Source organism: Microcebus murinus, chromosome 12, assembly GCF_040939455.1.
Source record: "Microcebus murinus isolate Inina chromosome 12, M.murinus_Inina_mat1.0, whole genome shotgun sequence".
Taxonomy (NCBI): Eukaryota; Metazoa; Chordata; class Mammalia; order Primates; family Cheirogaleidae; genus Microcebus; species Microcebus murinus.
Window position 1 is genome coordinate 41986952 of NC_134115.1, and position 20685 is coordinate 42007636.

The window sequence follows — 20685 nt, forward strand, 5'->3', positions numbered from 1 at the left end:
AGAAAAAGAAGAGAAGAGAATACATTCCAGGTAAGAAAAAAATATGGAGCGCAGGCATAATGGATGTGAAAATGAGGATATAATATTGAGTCTTGTACTGGTCACTTGTCAAATGCTAAAAAGACAAGTGACTAGAAGGTATTGGACAGGAAAAAAAAAAATCTGAGCACCCAGGACTTTGGCTGGTCTTTATTTTATTTCGTTCACAGGTTGTTCTTTAGCACTTACAGTCCAGGACCTGTCTGGCTCTGCAGCCCAAAGTCATTCATTAATATTCTCCAGCTGCTCCTGAACCCCCAGGCCAGCTGCATCTTTCACATCTATTTTTCTCCAATTCCTTCCTCTCTTAGAATTTTCCTGGTCACACTGCCGTGGGGGCTTGGATTTTAGGCACTGAGAGCTCTCTTTAACAGAGGAAGATAATTACAGCTCGACAAACTCTGGGGGAAAATAATTATCGATAGATTCTCACCAACATTGTTTCCCCCTTGGTGAGAACAACAAACGAGTAGGAAAAAAACAACTATGGCACTGACTTGTTGCTTTTCTCAAGCGATAGTTCTTAGCAGGAGGAAAACCACATGAAGCAGAAACCAGAATAAAGGGCCTCCGTCATGACCGAGGTTGCTTTCTTGACAAGAAATTAAGCATTTTGATTTGAAGGTGTTATCAAGCACGCTGGCCGTTGAAAGCAAGAGCTACAGCGCCAGGACTGCTCCTGATTTCAAGATGAGGATCAAAAGAATACCTCCTTTTGAGTCCAAAATTTTCACTGCAGCTTTTGTCTTTGTGCCAAGAACTGCATTCACAGGGGAGTTCAGAATTACTTCAAAGACCTCATCATCTTCCTCTAATCCGTCATAGGTAATTGCTATATTCCACATCTTAGTTGACATTCCTACAAGAAGTAAACATTTTAATTACTCTTTAATTGCTATTTCAATCACCTAGGTGTCAGAGAAATATATTAATTAACATGTCTACAGCTAGACTGCAGTAGCCTGAGTGAGCTATTGTACTGCTACCAACTCACTGAAGTCCTGCTGTTCTCCCAAATAATATGAAAAGACCACATTTGTTCCTGGACAATGATGATTCTGTTTAAATGCAAACACTGTAACAAAAAAGTAAGCTGCATTATGTAAGGGATGGAAAAAAAAAATGGTTAGTAGATGAGATCCAAGACAATTTTTCCCCCAACCTGTCCCTTCTCTTTTTAAGAATAAAGGAGCACTGCAATCTTAAAATCTTAATAGTTTCAAAAATCTTAAGAGGTTGATGTAGACCGAAGTGATTATTAGATGGTACTTCATGCTATTCATGGAACTCTTGAATTTCTAAACTGATTTCTAAAGACAGCTGCCTGCACTGGCTGCCCCACTTCCTGAGATCTTTCTAGCCACAAATGCTTTTTCTGATGATGTAACACACAGCAGTTTGATATCCTCCTAGAGACAATTTATGGGCTGGGGGGTCTAGCAATAGACTGAGCCCCTCCCCTCTGCTTCCGTCTGCCTCTATTCATGAAGTTACACTCAAACTTGGTTCACAATAACTTTGCAAACCTAGTACAAAACAGTTTTTATGTTACAAACATATCCCAGCCCTCCTGTCAACCACCAAGATGGAGAGCAAAGCAACCCCCAGAAATACAAAATATTATATTAAGGCTGGAATAAATTTCTAAGATTTTCTTATCCTGACCAGTTTCCATAATGTGTATTACAGGATATCCTCTGAATTTATTTAGAAAAGAAAATGGTGACAGGAAGGAAAGACAAGTGGAGAGAGAAGGCTTAAGTTTATGGGGGAAAAAGATAGTAAACTCGTGGTTTAACCTTTCAGGGCTACGTTTGAAAAATTTACTCTGCCAATTATTTACTCATTGTCTATTTGAGTATTTTCTCCCCTAAATCCCTTTGTATAAGGTAGTTTAACAATTTTTTCCCAGCCTTCTCTTAAAAAAATGTCTCTTTCTTTCCTTGCAGATTACCTTCTATAGATTTATGCCTCTCAAATGTGCCATCCATATGATCCCTCTTTCTTGAAGGTAAGCATCACATAGATCTCATGATCAAAGTCTCATCAATCCCTAACAGAATCCAATGGAAAGATAAAAACTGTTCCTTTATACTACTCTTGGCTGGTTGCACTTAAAGGGAAAAAATTAGGTGTGTTTGAAATAATTTTATTAAAAAAATAGTTTGACAGAGAATTTCTTAAGCTTTCAGTATCAACTGAGTTCTTAAATCAATTACTTTTGCAGTCTTTACAAAAACAGAAAGGAACTATCTAATATAAAATACTATCTAATTCCCATCTCATGAGTGGATGAATCAATCCATCAAAATATATATTTTGTACTTATTATGTGCTTACCTGTGCATTAGATGCTATGGAGAATACCGTGAGTGTAACGTAAGCCAAGCCCTGGCCTAAAGGAATTTAAAATCTCTTGGAGGAGACAGATATAAATGCTAGAAAAGTCACATAATCATTCAAAGCTATGTATGATTAGCTGCCAAAAAATAGAATTGGTGGTTTATCCTATATGTATGTGAGCTCCAGAGTAAGAGGGAGGGTATGGGAAAACAACAAGAGCAAAGGCAGGAAGATAGCAAAGTAGAGGCCTTGATCAGAGAAGGGTGAGTGGATTAGCTGGCTGGAATAGAGAGGACACATTGGTGGACAGGAGGCCTTAGGGTTACAAAGACAGTTTGTAGCCAGACTGCAATGAGCCCTGAATAGCAGGCGGCCAGATTCAGACTTTACACCATAGGCAATGGGGAAGGCTCTTGAACAAAAAGTGACATACTGAAAGTAGATGTTTTAGCAAAACGAACCTGAGAGTCTTACGTGAGATGGTTTGGGGACCCAGTCAAATAGACAGAGAAGTTAGAAATGGAGAGAGAACAGAGGCAGATGTTGCAATAAAATTGGCATGGAAAGATAAGAGGTAGATAATAAAGAAAGCAAATTGTTAGTATTTGGAGAACTGTTTTTACCATAAAAGACCATGACCATAAAAATAAGCATTATTTAAATAAAATCCAATATAAAAATTATTTTCACACCACACCCTGTTGTCCCCTTTATGTAAAAAAGAAAAAAGAAAATAAAAATTATTTCCAAGCCCTAACCCACTCCCCTCTTCTTTTAAGATTCATTTTTTTTAAATTATAGTACACGCCCCCTCCCCCAAAAAAATAAAAAACCCTTAAAGTTTGTATTGGGCTTTATGGAGTGGAACCAGATGGTTAGAGAAAATCTATTCTATTTCATTTAAGTGCTTCTGATTTGTCTGCATTTCAGCTTTGTTTCTATGCCTACCAGGTGTGCACATAGGACCAACATTTTCAGGTTAATGAGATTTGATGTAAGAACTTTATCATTTTTTCCTTCCTTTTCCACTTGCAAGGTGCAAAGTATTTGTTAAGTCCCTGAGATACACAAACATTTTCAGAAGGCTTGAACTGGCCCCCTGTTCCCACAAAACAAAAGGTGCTGAAGAGGAGACAGAAGGTGTCATTTTATGCAGAAATATCCCACATTACAGAGTAGGTGAGTTCCTGGATATTTTCCAGCAAAGCAGATTTCTCTATTGAGAGACATTTTCTCAATATTTTTGAGTCAATGTCACATTAGAGATCTGTTCCCTTGGAAAACATTTTGACTCTTAAGAATGATGATGTTTCAATTAAGAACACAGCAAAGCTTTCAGGAACACATATTTTAAAGGAAAACAATCATTTTCACAAGAGTAATACATATTGGCTCAAGATTAACCACAATAGCTGAATGCAAAGTATTCAGTAGTTTTTTGGGGTTTTTTGGTGGTTTTTTTTTGTTTTGTTTTTGATTTGCTACAATAGCTGCAAGGCAAGCTTTCCTTTCCTTTCCTTTCCAGCTGTGCCCTCCCAAGAGTGCTCAAACCTTATAATACCCTACTGTCTTTGACTGTTCACTCTCTGTTTCTTCACTCAATCGTGGAAGCTGCTGTTTATAAAGAAATGAATAGATTGCTCTGGGCAAAAGGTGTGGAGGACAACAGACCCCAAAGAGGTAAGGATTAATGATATGGAAGCAAATTAACATTTTCTTGACCTGTGGACATGGGGAACTTTATAATTTATAATTCTCTAAATCAAGACTTCAGTTTATAAAACTGTTTGGGGTTTAATAAATTTCAAAATAATGAACAGCTTAGTGGTTTTTAAAAAACTGTATAAGATATGCTTATGTTATTTCTTAAAATATCTAAAATCATAAGATTATTTAGATCCCCCAGAAGTCATTAGTATCTATCTACTCAAAATAGCATATAAACTCTTCTAGACTCATGGGCACTTGTCTTATCCAGTAGGATCTCCAAGAAGTAGATTTTAGAGCCTCGCCTAGTGTGAGACATTCTAGGAGCACCTGAGGGGCTGCTCAAAACCTACTGGATCACTCTTGATCTTGTAACAAACAGACCTCAAATGAGAAAGATGACATATGGCAAAGACTCTTGACTCTCAAGAAATAAAAAGGCTGGAACTGCCTTAACACAAAGTACAAAAAGGGCATAGGGCAAGTGCTTCAAACCCTTTCATAGTAGGGATACCCAGAACACAAGGGCCTGCAGCAGCATGAGGGCAAACGTCAAATACATAGTAGGAGTAACTCTTCCCACAAAGGACGGGCAGCTGAGGAACAAACTAAGTTGGAAAGTTGTATATCATAGGAAGGAGGCCAATAACAGTATTTGGGTTGTTGCATGTCAAATTGAGGGCTCACTGTTATAGGCTGAACTGAGTCCTTCAAAAATTCATATGTTGAGGCCAGGCGCAGTGGCTCACACCTGTAACCCTAGCACTCTGGGAGGCCGAGGCGGGCAGATTGCTTGAGGTCAGCAGTTTGAAACCAGCCTGAGCAAGAGGGAGACCTAGTCTCTACTATAAATAGAAAGAAATTAATTGGCCAACTAATATATATAGAAAAATTAGCCAGGCATTGTGGCACATGCCTATAGTCCCAGCCACTTGGGAGGCTGAGGCAGTAGGATTGCTTGAGCCCGGGAGTTTGAGGTTGCTGTGAGCTAGGCTGACGCCATGGCACTAACTCTAGCCTGGGCAACAAAGCAAGAGTCTATCTCAAAAAAAAAAAAAAATTAATATGTTGAAGTCTTAACTCCCAGTACTTCTGAATGTGGCCTTATTTGGAAAGAGAATAATAACTAGTGTAATTAGTTAACATGAGATCTTGGTGAAGTGTTTTTAGAACACAGAACATCTCCTCTGTAGGAAAGCACAAAGCCACGAGCCCTGTCTGCTTTTTCTTTTTTGTATTTGTATTTGTCCCCCCAACAAGTGCTTCAGGTACATCCCAAACCATAGGAAAAGAGAGAGAACCATGCAGTGAGGTGATGTAGTGCTACCTGCCTCACCTGTAGAAGCCAGGGAAAAACAGGGGGACTTCAGTATCAACTTTAGACACAATTCTCTAAAGGAGCATTAGGTTAGTGCCTGGGGATTCTTTCTTCTTCTACCCACTAGAATACTGCCTCCACTGGGAAGCCTTCCAAGATTTTCCTTAGCCAGAATGCCTCATCCTTTGGGTCCCAACATAACATTGGTGAGTATTTTCATGTCTATGTTTCCCATATAACAGGACATCCTTGAGAGAAGGTGCCAGACTTTTGTATTCCTCTTTGCACCTAGCAAAACATTTCAACAAATTTAAAACAATAAGTACTATTTAAGTAAATACTATCTTCCCATGGAATCTCCCCATATCAATCTATTCCAAGATGGATCATTTAGAAATGCTGTTTAGGAATCCATATAAATATAATATTCTGGGCTGGGCACAGTGTCTCATGCCTGCAATCCTAGCACTGTGGGAGGCCGAGGTGGGCGGATCATTTGAGCTCAGGAGTTCGAGACCAGCCTGAGCAAGAGTGAGACCCTGTCTCTACTAAAAAAAAAAAAAAGAAAAAAAATGGAAAGAATATAACATTCTGAAAATTTCCATAAAAAATATGAGGCAATTAAATTATTATAACTTTGTGTCAGATTTTTAAATAATTTTTAAATGTCCTTATTCTTTTCTGGATTTTTTAGACATTTGGTTTGATATGTGATATTTTATATTTGTTATGATCTTTCTTTTCATTTGAAATCAATATTCATTGTTATTAAAAAAATATATGAAAGTGAAACTTCAAACTCAAACTCATCTCTTTTGGAGATGATATGGCTCCCTGAGGAGTTTGGCTGTTAGCTGTAGTTAGTTGGCTGAAGTTACATAGTATTCTGTCTTCTCCATAATATCCAGACTTGCTTACAAAAAACATGAAACAAAATCGTAGACACTAAACATACCTGGGTCAAACTGAATCAGTTTAGATGGAGTCACAGTGAAATCTTTTCCAACTGTAGCTGACGCTTGGTTGACCTTAAGAGGGAAAAAATGTCTTTTTTTAATAAAAATATTTTATAATAGAGAAACATCTATTCTCCCCCATACTAGCCTAAACTCATGCTCTTAAATCTGTTTTTAATATATAAGTAGGTTTTTTATTATAATAAACCATTTTGGATTTTCCTTTAAGTTAACTTTTTGCTAGACTAATATCCATGGAAAGAAATGCTTTATTTCCTTTTCCTTTATAAATGATTCTATTATTGGAGAAAGTAGCATGAATTGTAAACAATATTTTTCTTTTTATTATGAGTACAATTTTATTACCTTCCTTTAAGCCCAATTTGGTCTTAAAATAGTGCCTTCACAAAAAAGGAGGGAGAAAATTGAAGAGAAGAAAAAGCAGGCACTCCTGACAAGCCACGTGAGGATCTGTCAGCCAGCTTTGAGATATCCTGCAAGCTCCAGGGCACCGGGGCCTCTTGACCAGATTAACTCAAACAACTCTGTTCCATTTTCCCGCCTGGATGAAACCATCGCTTCTCACAGACATGAAGGAGAGCTTTGTGGGAGTGAAGATCCGGGTAACAGCCACACAAAGGGAATCCACACCCAGGGTCCAGTGCTTTCAAGACTCCCAAGTAAGTTGTGGAAAAAAAAAATCACCCTAGTCTAAGGAGACTGTTGGCTACAGCCCTGCTCCTCAGCTCCAGGGCTAAAAACCAAGAGGTGATCTGAGGTCTCTGAAGTCATTGCTTTAAATTTCCCCAGTGGCTGCCTACATATGTGTTAAGAAGTGCCCTTGGCTAATTTGAAGAAGTCATAGAATGAGAACCCCACACAAGCATAATGGGCAGTTGTTACATTTGCACATTTTTATACGTTCCTTCTTACAAAGGAATAAAGTACCTAATTAAAATCTTTAGAATTGCTATTCTATGGCCTCAGACGATATGTCCATTTCAAATCAGAGGCCCTAACATGTATGAATTGGTCTGCAGTGGAGACGTGTTGCTGAGGAAGGGTACTACCTCCGAGGTTCCCATTCACTCTGTCTACAGTGCCAGGCCTCCCCCGAACCACTTTTCATTGTGCAGAGGCAGCCCATTGTACACCTGTACCCACCATATGCTGGAAGCTACATTTCCCTGCATGGTTCTTGTACGTACAATTACCTGGTATTTACCACCACTGAGTTTACAGAATCCTACCTAGGAAAAGCAATGGTCGGAGGCAAGGTGGTTGGAGAGATTAGTCAGGTGAGGGTACATGATTAAAACCAGGGCAAACCACATGCAGTAACAATACCTTCTCTTTCCCTGCTCCTAGTCGAGTAGCCAATAAGGTCTTACATAAGATGGTAGTTTGTGCTTAGGGCAGAGTTGTCCTGAAAGACTCTGGGACCATGTTTGATGAAGGCCTGCACACTCAGCAGGCGGGTTCCCCGTACACATTCTGCTTAATAGACATAAAGTTCCACGTAACACCATGTATATTCTTTCTACCCAGCAAGGTGAGTGGTAGTGTGGCCCCAAATTCCAGACTAGAGCATATGGTGCTTTCTATGAGGACTAGAGGATTATTAGAAAACCATCCAGGCAGATTCCATAAGCAATCCTCTGGGAAGTGATAGGGCATACCAAGCTTCCTGCCATTTAATCACAATAAAGCACCAACAGACCTGGGGAAAAGAGTCTATAACCACTGGAAAGATAAATAGTGGGTCTGGGTATGGTGGAATTTAGGTGCATAGAGTTCTGAGGGTGATTTGAATTCATTATTAAAATCAAGACTTAACAGTGAAGCCATTCTTCCCAGAAGCTAATATTAGTGACTTCTTCATCAGATTGAAAAGGGGAGTCATTAAAACTCATTCTCCATCATTAGTACATACAAGCTTTTCATGCTCTCATTCTCTTGAAGTGCTATTATTACAATGACTCCTAAAAAAATCCCTCAATTCCAGGAGCTATAGGTTGCGCTTCTTAGTTCATGTCGATGGAAAGAAATAGTGAGTTGACTAATTCAAAAAGGATTACCTGAGAATCCTTTATATTTCAAGGTTCCTGTAATATATGCTTTCTTGGACAATTCTTAAAATAGGCTTAAGTCTCTTGATTTGCCTCATTCACTGAGACCATGGAAAGTGATTGGGGGTGTGTTTTAAGAGGAAGCCATTTGGGGACTGAAATTCACTCTGGGTACCCTATAAAGATCTTGCATCCAACTTCTCTTTCCAAAGCAAAATTTAGCCCAATTTCACTAAATTGCATATATCTGTGAAATCAAACTTCAAAATCTAATGAGTTTATATAGACAAATGACCAGATTTCAAAACTGAAAATGTGTCTTAAAGAATTATATTTCAGGGTTAATGAACCCACATGATGGATGGAGGGACAGTGAGATTTTATACTTAGACTCTTCAGAAGAGCATGACAACCCTGCAGTTTGACATTTCTTTGGTCATTCTGAATTTTTCTGGAGAGAAAACTTAAAGGCACTTAACCAGCAACATACGTTTTAGCTTGATAATTTGCATTTTAGAGTTGTTACCTTTATGCCCACAAAGGCCGAGTCCATCAAATATCCCCTTCTGGTAATTTCCAAGGGCAAAGTGCCCACATTCTCACAGACCTCATATTCAGTCTGTGACCATTCAATACGAGACCACTTCAATTCCAAACTGTGCAAGAAAGGAAAAGAAAAGGTTAATCATAAGAAATGCATAGTAAATGCCTATGGAAATCCTCTGTTGGGTGGGAGACTGAGCCACTTTTTCACATCACGGTGGCAAAAAGTGGTTGATCAACCTACACCAACGATAGAAATTCCTTACACTTGTTTGGTACATTTTAGTTCACAAAGAATTTATACTAACATTGTCCTATTTGATCCTTACAAAAACGCTGTAAGGTAGACACAGCAAGTATTAGAATTCCACTTCACAAATGAAGAGTCTAAGATTAAAGGACTGCTGAAGGTCCCACAGATATTATTACAGGGGACTCAAACTCAAGTGTTCCGAAGGGAAAGAAACCAGCAGTTGTTAAGTTCAAAGAGGCATTTGGTTTTGGAAAAGACAATGATAAGAAGCCACCTATCTTGACTTTTGGCCTTCCTCATTAGTGCAACAAGAACTGTTCCAGGCACAGATCTTCTCTGAACCCGGGTTCGGTTAACTAGTTACCCTTGAGAATGTGCCTAGGAATTATAATGTACATGTGTTTCATAACTCTCTGTTCTTCTTTCTGCGCATATAAAAGGGCCGCACTAGTATACAGCTTGGACGCAACCATACAACTGAATAAACCTGATAAATAGAGGGTGGCCTTTTTTCCTACGGTGTATTGAGTGAGTCTAGTATTTGAAGGAAATTGTTTTCTTTAATTCTCATCATTTAGAGAGGGACATTATTTTTTCAAAAAGAGGAAAGAAAACCAAACTTCAGAGAGGTTAAATCACTAGCTCAAAGGCAAAAAGCTAGGACAAAGCTAGTAGGTAGCAGAGATGAAATTCAAGCCTAAATGTAACACCAAATCTAGTCTTCTTCTCCCTTCTCTCTTCCCAATTGAAGTTCCTCATGGCTCTTGTGTGAGCCTCAGAAGGGCAATACAATTTTATCTTTCCCCTGAAATATTTCCCTTTTTGAAGTGAGAGCGCTTCAAATGTTTCATCTAAACATTTCTCTCAGAGCCAGGCTATAAAATTGTATCATCATAGCAGAAATTACATTTGAATAAAAGAGACCATAAACTGAAAAATAATTTTTTACTCCATATATGTTCTTACCTTTTTTTACTACCTGCAACCTTGCAATATGGCAATGTAAAAGATATAAGCAATCTTCATTATGATTGTTGAACACAATTCCATTCCTTTTGTTTTATTCATTTCCCTTTTATTCTAGATTTACAAAACCCTCAGTGGTTGCCTTATTGTATTTCCCAAACCTCCGATCAGATTCAGACTCTACCCTCACAGCTTTTAAATTTATTTTTTATAATTTTCTTTCTCTCTTTTTTCCCTCCCTTTTTCCTTTTCTCCCTCCTTGCTTCCTTCTTTCTCTCTTCCTTCCTTCCAAAACTAGAAATTCTGGGTGCTACTGTATGGAACAGGAGTTCACAAATTCCACAGACTCTCCAGGGTTTCCTGGGGGCCATTCACATTAGAGAGTAAGTTTATCTCAAACAACCACTTTTGTTCTTGTACCCACTGATCATGTGTCAAATCACAAGGACATAAAGTGAACTTAGGTTCAGTAGCAAAATAAACTCAATAGCACTGGTTCATAGCTGAGGGTCATGGCTGGGGGAAGGTGAGGGTGGGAGCATGGAATTATCACAGGGATTCACAAATCTATATAAACATACATTTTTATGCAATATATAGACATGAAACTGTTACTGGCATGCTAAGCCTAATAAAATTTTTCACATGAGAACAGGATCCTTATATTTTAAAATATTCAGACCCTTATGGGTCTCTGATGCAACTGAATTCAAATGCAGCATGAAACAGATCAAGAAATACAAAAATAAATGACTGCAGTAGTCTTCCCTTATCCACCGTTTACCTTTCCACGGTTTCAGTTACCTAGAGTTTCAATTACCTGTCAACTGTGGTCTGAAAATACTAAATGTAAAGTTCCCCAAATAAACAAGTTATAAGTTTTGAATTACATGCTATTCTGAATAGTGTGATGAAATCTCAAGTCATCCTGTGCCATCCCACCCAGGGTGCAACTCATCCCTTTGTCCAGCATATCCATACTGTAGATGTTCCTTAGTCACTTAGCAGCCGGCTCTTTTATCAGGGTGACTGTCGCAGTATCACAATGCCTGTGTTCAAGTCACCCTTGTTTTACTTAATCACAGGCCCCAAATGCAAGAGCTGTGATGCTAGTATATTGTTATAGTTGTTCTATTTCATTATGTTATTGTTGTTAATCTCTTATTGTGCCTAATTTATGAATTAAACTTTATCATAGATACATACGTACAGGATAGGAAAAAGCACTGTGTACATAGGGTTCAATATTATCCATAGTTTCAGACATCTATTGGGGGTCTTGGAATGTATCACCCGCAGATAACGGGGGACTACTGAATGCTTAAAGAGTTACAAGATAACAAGCAGCAAGGATATCATCAATGTCAATAAAAATAACATGTTGCAAAGAATTTTGAAAATGATCCAGGTAGATGAGAAAGGAAAAAAATTACGAAAGAAGCTTTAGGAGAGAGGGCAGGAAAGAGTGAAACAGATAAATTTGGATGTATTTCAGCTATCAGTGAGTTCAAATGAGTTTCAATGTCCAATTCTTCTGAGAATTTATCCATTGCTAATGCTAACCATGACAAGCAAAAATCCATCAATGTCACTCTTCAGATCCCGGTGACCTCAAGGCTTGAAGCTAAATGCAATTTGCTGATCTAGATCCAGAAGGGAACCATTCAGAGGGCTATTAAGGTTCAAAGAATAAAAGGTTTTAGTGTTTGCGAATATGAGTGCATTTCCCTGTTGCACCATTAGAATGCTGCACAATGCTTACAGGTCAAGGTTGTCATTACACGATGTTCTATTTTGTTTTCTTAAAACTATTCACTACAAATAATAAAGATCTATTGAGAAGCCATGAAATTTAAGCCAGGCTATATATTTAAATATCTAAATAAAAAAAGCACTTGAATACCTACAGAATACATGCAACAAATGTTTTTAATATGATTTTTGGTTTTTTGCAACACTGTATTTGAGAAGATCTTTCTGTGCTGAGACTGTGATTGCTTAAACTCTACACAAACACCTGGATGAAAAATAAGAGCTGTAGTCAATCACTTGAGAATTTTCCCTGTAAGAAGCCAAACAGCTATATGCCTGGCATTATGTAAATATCCACATGCAGGAGCCCATGAGAGAAATTTGGAAAGTTTTGGATGTGTAGATGTCATGTAGATAAAGATCAGTTCATATCACATCTTCACATTTTAATAATCCCTCCATTCTGTCACTATTGAGTATAGCTCATTCTACAGTTAGAAATGAAGTTTACAGACACACTTCATGTGAAATCCATATGGCAATCATTTCAAGTCATTTAGCAGAAGTGGAAACTCCTCAAGCCTCTAGGTCAGAGTTTCTCAATGTCAACATTATTGACATTTCACACCAGATAATTCTTTGTGGTGGGGGCTGTCCTGTGTGTAGCAACATCCCTGACCCCTACTCATTAGCTGCTATGGCATCACTTCCCCCCAATGATGACAACGAAAACTGTTTTCAGACGTTGCCAAATGTCCCTTGAGAAAAAAGTGCCCCCCCCCCCAGTTGAGAACCACCTCCATAAGTGGCTTTGGCGTATTCATCACAGTAGAAAAAGCTAGTTCAATGTGAAGCTAAATTTTGGTCCTCAACAACCAGTAATGTGAATGGAAGACATAGTATGGAGTAGTGAAAAACATTGGATTAGAAGATGTGAGGCTTCTGCTCCCTCCGCCATGTTCCAACCCTAAGCAGTCAGGTGTAAGAAATGCTGTTTAAACACTCAATTTAAAATTGCAGCCTATAGCCAGGCATGGTGGCATGCACCTATAGTCCCAGCTACTCAGGAAGCTGAGGCAGGACGATCACTTGAGCCCAGGAGTTCAAGGCTGCTGTGAGATGTGATTGTGCCACTGCACTCCAACCAGGGTGACAGAGAGCTTGTCTCTAAAACAAACAAACAAACACATAAATTGTTTGGACTCTTTCCAAAAGCCTAGCACCTTCAATTTTCTTATCCTGACCAACTTTTCATTTTCCAAAGCATGTATCATGTATAACATACTATGAGATTTATTTAGGTCCCATGTATGCTCCAAGGAAACATGGGTCTTTTGTTCACTGATGTATCCAAAGGCCCTTGTAGAATGTCTAAAACATAGTATGTGCTCAATAAATATTTATTAACTGAATGAATGGATCTTGTGTAGCCCACTGTTTCCCAAGCTCAGTTGGTCATCAAAAATGTTTTTCTCCACAACATTATCAACATCATCTTTCACTCACTTTGAAAAAATGCTAGGCTAGATGATCCTTCTGTGTTCTCTCTAGCCCCGACTTACTCTGCACCCTTGGATTATTATTAGACTTTATTAGTATAGAGAGAAAGATGGCATTGATAAAAGAGCATTCTGCCATAAATCATAATTTCTTAACACATATGTATGCTATTTTCTAAGGCGTGTGTGTAGTTCTCAACATATGGCAATGTCTGGAGACTGTTGATTGTCACAGCTGGGAAGAGGGTGGTCCTGGCACTTGGCTGATAGCAGCCAGGGATGCTGCTGAACATCCTGCAATGTCCAGGACACTCCCCTGTGACAAAGAATTGTCTGTCCCAAAATACCAGTAGTAACAAGGTTAGGAGACCCTGTAATAGAGTAAAATATATGTGCTTCCTTGTGTTTTATTTTGTGGCTACTTGATTCATTTATATGAAGAAACAATAAACGGAAAGAAACATTTGGAGTTAAAACACCAGTCTGGGATTTGGGACATTAATTCAAGTGAACAAGAGTCTGTGGAAAAGATATTTAGCCTCTCTATGCCTCAGTTTCCTCACTTCCTGTAATAGTGTAATTATTAGACATTTCAAAGTGTGATAATGATGAGTCTGTACTTCAAAGGGGTTAAATGAACCTTCATGAATTCTCATTAAGTATTTTGAGCTTCTCAGTAAAAGGTTTTACAGCAGCTAAAACTTTGATTAAATCACTATTTTTATAACTAGATCTTTACTTACAATCAAATAGCAAATGACTTAAGAAAATGGAAATGTTAAAAAATATTCTTCCAAGTATTCAATCTAACTAAGACTTATCAATTCAAAGATGCTGCTATTAAACTCCATCATCTAATGCTATGAACACCTGTGTTTTCATTTTTCTCTTTTTCTCTTGATAATGGGGAAACAGTGTTTAGCCAAGAGGCAGCATAGTGAGTACTCAAACCAAGTGCTTCGGAATCGAACACACCTTGCAAACACTTAGTAGTGTGTGATTACGGTCAGTTGCTTAGTCTCGCTGGGCTTCAGTTTTCATTATCTTTAAAATGAAGAGAATTACACTCTTGTCAAATGATGAAAATTAAAATTAGTTAATATGTATAAAGCACCTGTACACAGTGGGTGCTTCATAAGTGCTATTTTCCTTCCCTTCCTCTGCGCTTTCCTGAGATCTGCTCTGTAGACAAATACCTTAACTCCTCGCTTGCAGGTAACGTGCAGGCATTAGCTAGCCAATAGTGTCAACCTCTTCCCCTGCAAGGTGTTTCATAAAAGCTGCTAAAACATTGCAAAGTTTTCCTGATCAAAATTCATTTTCTTTTATATTTCTTCTGTCCCTTCTCTTTTAAAGCCAAAAAGGAATAATAGAACAGCGAATAATAGAACAGCTAGAGTGCAGGTTGCCAGAGGGAGGGGAAGAAGCAGAGTGCTTGGAAGCAGGCAGAGCTGGAGAAGCAGCCACTGAGCTATCAAGAACTTCAGCATGGGACAACTTTGCTTTTGAAGTTCACTTTTTTTCCCCCCAGTGGGCACAAGAAAGAGGTCCACATGGAAGAAGTATTAGGACAACTGCCCTGATTAGAAGTTGACTGCATTCTGTGATCTGCAGAGGTGCTTTTGATGAATGATGTGGGTCCTGTGTCACTTAGTTTGGGACTTCGGCAGATTGTTTTGGAGATCCACCTTGGATGGGAGGACGGACACGAGCATGTGAGTGAGTCGTGCCAGGAAATGAGCAATACGATGAGCGCTCACTTAGATTTGGAGGTCAGGGTTCACTTTCAGCTCTTCTCTCATCCAGTGACTTCGGGATAATTAGGCTTTGCACCTAATTTCCTTGTCCAAGCAAGCACCTAGCACAGTGCCTGAAATTTAGGCACTAAGTCAAACCTAATTCTTTATGCAAATTTCCATCGATATCAGTGTTATAAATAATTTCTATTTACAACAAAGTGTCTCCCAAATGTATCCCATGAAAAACGTGTTCCCTGAGCTATTCTGTGAGTGTGTGTGTGTGTGTGCGTGTGTTGGGGGTGGGGGTGGGGTGGGATGATCCTATAGGCCAGTCAGGTTGAGATACGCTGCAAACTCTCCCTCTATCAGAGATTCACAATCTACACGAACATCTCCACAATTCTGGGATGTGATGAAGTTAAACAAGCAGACGTGCTAGCTAGCCGGCAATAACTTGATTAATCTCACTCAAATCAGCATTTTCTAACACTTTTTAAAAGAGAACATCTATTGCTCCTTCAGGACTGATACGCTATAGGAATGCTGCAGTAGTGACAACTGACCAGCAATCAAGATTCTGAGACATTCCCACTGAGTGGGGGTGGGGTGGGGGAGTGGGGGTGGGGTGGGGGAGTGGGGGTGGGGGGTGTCCTTCCTATGCTCTAAAAGAGGCCCCTTTTTGCTCCAGACTGCGGCCACCAGTCCCTTCAGCTTCATTACAGAGTTTTTTTCACCTCTTCAGATATGAAGTATGTTAACCTCTTAATCCTAAGCCAAAGAAGAACACAAAGTTCCACGGCCAGGTCTTCTTACTGATTAATAAGCACACTGATTGTTCACTTTGGGAATCATCCTAGGATCAATTTCTAATTAGAGGTGGGCTTTCTAAACCACCACATGTTTCTGGGATACTTCTTCAAGTAGTGAAGTGTTATCCCCACGTGAATTAACAACCATAGTAATCACCACCACAAGTGGCATTTATTAAGGACCTTAAATACACAAGACATTACCATGTTTGTTTCTCTAAACAAATTGTAGTATTGCTCCCATTCTACAGATGAGATAACTAAGGCTGGAATAATCAATAGGTGAAGGGCAGACCCAAAGCATAAACCCTGTCCTTTAGCTCCAAGTCCAGTGGTTAATAAACCATGAATCCCAGTGTGCTGGATACAGAGCGCACACTAATATTCATATCTGTGATTTATATATTTTTTTAAAAAACCTAAACTTCAAAGTCCTTGAAGAGTAAGTATTCCTTCTTTCTTGCTGTCTGGGTGGTTAATGCCTGGAGAGAAAGGAGGGAGATGAGTCTGCTGTTCCATTCCCTGCAGGCCAGTTTAGCGCAGTTGCCAAGAATGGGCAAGTTCTTTACTGCAGTGAGGAAAACCATAGACTCTATAGCTACGCTTCCTGGGCCTGAATCCCAGGTCCCTTGCTAATTATCTACGTGAGTTTAGAAAAGTCACTTTCTATCTCTGTGGCTCATATGTAAGTTCTAGATTACAGTGGTACCTAACTCATAGGTGGTTGTGGTGATTAAATAAATAGCAATGAAATAGAGAGAACAAAACCAATTATATTGCAAATGACTGTGATTTCTATTGTATTAAGTTCTTGCTGGCTGTCTGGAAGACAAGCCACTATTCAGAACATTGCTTCTTATTGGAAAAATGTGCACCTAGTTCCAAAAATACTTACATATGGGGTTGGGGACAATTATATCATTCAATAATTATGAAGATAAATGCCAAGTAATTTTTACCTCCCTTGTCTACTCTAAAGAAAATAGCCTAATATATGTTAGAATCAAATCAAAGTTATTTTTGTATTACTTACTCCTTGGTAGGCATACACTATAGCATTTCATTCTATTGGTTCCCATCATTTCAAGTGGAATTCAAGTGGAAACATCTCCAGCATAAGTACATGAAAACTGATATCCAACAAATCAGGATCCCATTTAAAATCGCCTCAATTAAGTTTAAAATTAAATTAAGCAAATTTTGCTATAATTCTCATATGAATTTGAGGTTCATTTAAAAAACACAAACCATCTTCAAAAAGCAATGTCTTCGGTAAGAACAAGGAATAAAAAAGGCATGTGAGTGAAGTGATATCAATCTAGCACCATTGCTGGAGGAAAAAAATTCTCTGTCAGCTAGACTGCACTCATACATGAAGGACAAGAGGTCAGCATTAGGTCAGTAACAAGTGTGATCAATATTCTTATGTTTTTTTAGTTGAACTATAAATGTTTAAAAAAACTAAGTGAAGTCAATTTATTAATGTTTTTGAAGTAGGATTTTTTTCTTACATTTTCTTGAGACTTGGAAGATGTTTGTCTGATATTGCAGGTCGTTGACATATTTTCTACAAAGATTGTGATTCTAAGGAATTATTTCTCTTAGGCAAAAACAGTTTAATAGGTGGGGGTCATTTGTTTAAGTTTTTGTAGCCTCAGGATTATATTTTAATGCCAGGGGCCAGGTCTTCTTTGTTTTCACCTACTTTCTAGATCCTAGGACTAGGCGCCTGACATATAGTAGCCACTCAATAAAAAACCTCTAGAGTTAATAAATCTGGGCCAAGCACTACACTTTATCAGTGCAATGGCAGTGGGACCCTGGGAACATGTTTTGCTAAGAAAAGAATGTCAGGTTTTTTCCTAACAATGACTACAGTGACCTCTGCTGGCAAATCTTTGAAACTACAATTCAGGATCAAAAAGAAAAGGCAAGAATGGAGACGGGCAGAGAGGGTGCCTAGGCTTTCTTTTCATCCTTTCTTTGTCCATTTTCCACCATAAAAGGATCACAGTAGGGCTGTGCTCACTTATGGTGTTTAGTATGGCTAGGAAATGGTGAATACCAACACTAGGATAAATGAACAACTTTTCTTTGAGGTGACAAGGAAGGGTATCAAATAAAAAAGAAAAAAGAAAAAAAACACAGCTCTGATAGACCTTTCTAAGAACATCTGCTAGCTGTTAAGTTATTCAAGAAAAGTCTAGAATAGGGGCCCGGTCAGTGAAATTCCTATGGTCTGTTAATCTTAATTTTGAGGGTTTGTTTCTCCTGTTATTCTGAGAGCCATATTCTTTATACACCTTCCAAGTGTCATTTAAGACTTTCCTTAAGTCTATTTTCCTCTTTACATTATCCTCATCTTATCTAGGTTTATTAACTTATAAAGGCGTTTCCAAGTAACTAATTTTTTTCATCAGGGAAAGAGATGTTTGGCCAACTCTTCTTCACCACCTTATTCTTCCCGAGCCTGGATATTTTAGAAGCCTTGGGTTACTAACATGGTCCTAGAGTGACCTCTTGCTGCACGATTTATACATGAGCCAGCAAAGCTCAGTCCTGGATGCTTGCGGCTTGGCAACACAGAAACTTCTCTGCCTGTGGGAGTGTTTGCATTTACACACATAACATTAATAACCCAGGGCTATTTTAACTTTGTAATGTTTTCATACTCTGTAAAGCTATTGGCTTTCTCATTATTAAGCAATAATGAAAATAAAATTCCCTCTTCCCAATTAATTCTGTGAACAGGTGAAATGGTCTATTAGTTTACCTTCTTGGGTTCCATTTGAAAAAGAACATTTCATTTTCCCAATATTCAGACACATTCTGAGTGTTATATACAGGACTATTGAATAAGCAAAAGAAATTACATTTGAGGAGTGGCAGAGTTCCCTGTGGGGTCCATGATCTGAAATTCCACGATATCCGAATTTACTTCCAAAGATGGGTTTATGACGTAAAGAATGGTCTTACTGTTTAAGTCCTTTTGTCTAAATTTCTCTCGGATAAATTCACCTACAAAAAAGAAATAAGTGATTCTCCTGGGTAATCAAATAGAACATTCAATAAGGGCTTATAAAATTATCTATTTTATTTTAAACAGCTTTAAAGAACAGCTAAAGTACATTTTTTTAAAAGAAATCAACATTTCTGCAGCCATCTTAAAACTCAAATGCAATGAACATAAATTACACTTTAAATCTGCTTCGCTTCAGAAATATTTGCCTTACATAAAGTATAAAAATAGAGGGAGAATAGGAAGATAGAGTAATAAAAACCTGTAATTCTGTGCCATCCCATTTAGTGGTATATTATGATCATTGCGTTCATAAAGCAGAAATAATATACAACCCAGAGAAACCATTAGGGAAAAAAAAACTCCAGCATTTTAAAAGAAGAACTGACATCATTTGGAATTCATAATGGAAGAAAAAAGTAGACACAAATATGAAATTTAATCCTGACACTGTGTTCCTCTGAATATATTACAATCTGCTGTTGAGAAAAAAATTGTAAACAATAAACAGCTGTATATCAGCATTTGGCTCTCCCAGTCAAGATGAATTTAGTAAAACTCAGCTTCAAACCCTCTTTAGCACCAATATTGATTTATAAACTGCATCTATCAGTAAGCCCTGGGGAGTGTTTACCAAATGGGCCTACACTTAATTAAATTACTCTCTAGCCCTGCCAGCCACTGGGTATTTTAAAATGAGCAATTATAAGGATTAAGGAGGCCAGTACCTGTTGTTGTGTTCTCCAGATGTCCGTATTGTGGGCCTCGTAAAATCTTAAAGATGATCTGATCGTCCTCGGTGTCAGGGTCTGACGCCTTTAACACGCGGGAAGTGATGTAAATCCCGTAACAGCCATTTTTCAGGAGCCCCACTTGCGAAGGGGAATGCAAGAGTGTGATCCGGGGGGCTGCTCTGTCCAACTGGTCCACCTGAATCATCAGTGTTACATACAATGTTATCCAAACGTTTCTCACCCCCACGCAACGTAGGGCTTTCATGGTTCAACAGTGACAGACTCAGGCCCGGCGAGCGGTGGCTCACTCCTGTAATCCTAGCACTCTGGGAGGCCAAGGCAGGAGGATCGCTCAAGGTCAGAAGTTTGAAACCAGCCTGAACAAGAGCAAGACCCCCGTCTCTCCTAAAAATAGAAAGAAATTAATTGGCCGACTAAAAATATATAGAAAAAATTAGCCAGGCATGGTGCCACATGCTTGTAGTCCCAGCTATTCAGAATGCCGAGGCAGTAGGATCACTTGAGCCCAGGAGTTTGAGGTTGCTGTGAGCTAGGCTGACGCCACAGCACTCTAGCCAGGGCAACAGAGTGAGACTCTGACTCCAAAAAAAAAAAAAAAATGACAATCTCTGCCAAGTTTCAGATTCCTTATACTCCTCATGCCTCATGAGTTAATAGCTGCTAAAGACTGTCCTGTTCACAATATCCTCAGCAAATATCTCAGTGCCTGGAAGAGAGGCCAACTTTCCTTTGCAAACCTTCAACCAACTTTATCAACTTGTCTACTGTCTGACTGCCCCTTAGCATGCGAGTTCTGGGAGGGCCGATCTTAGGTCTCTTCCCCGCCCCTCCCGTCTATTCCCTGCACCTATAACAGTGCCTGAACCATAACAGAAGCCCAGGGAATATTTCTGGAATGCATACATAAACACTGACCCA

General features: G+C 38.8%; 1 protein-coding gene across 5 annotated transcripts in view; it reads right to left on the bottom strand.

The window, feature by feature from the left end:
• The window catches only part of FREM1 (FRAS1 related extracellular matrix 1), a 137982-nt gene that overhangs the window by 13421 nt on the left and 103876 nt on the right, over positions 1-20685 (bottom strand). For all 5 annotated transcript variants that reach the window (XM_012769645.2, XM_076008744.1, XM_076008750.1 and 2 more), the window contains 5 exons: positions 19741-19942; positions 18867-19011; positions 8959-9088; positions 6363-6435; positions 749-898 (listed from right to left, as the gene is read on the bottom strand). In XM_012769645.2, the coding sequence (XP_012625099.2) occupies positions 749-898; positions 6363-6435; positions 8959-9088; positions 18867-19011; positions 19741-19942 (700 nt within the window). The remainder of the gene's footprint in view (positions 1-748; positions 899-6362; positions 6436-8958; positions 9089-18866; positions 19012-19740; positions 19943-20685) is intronic.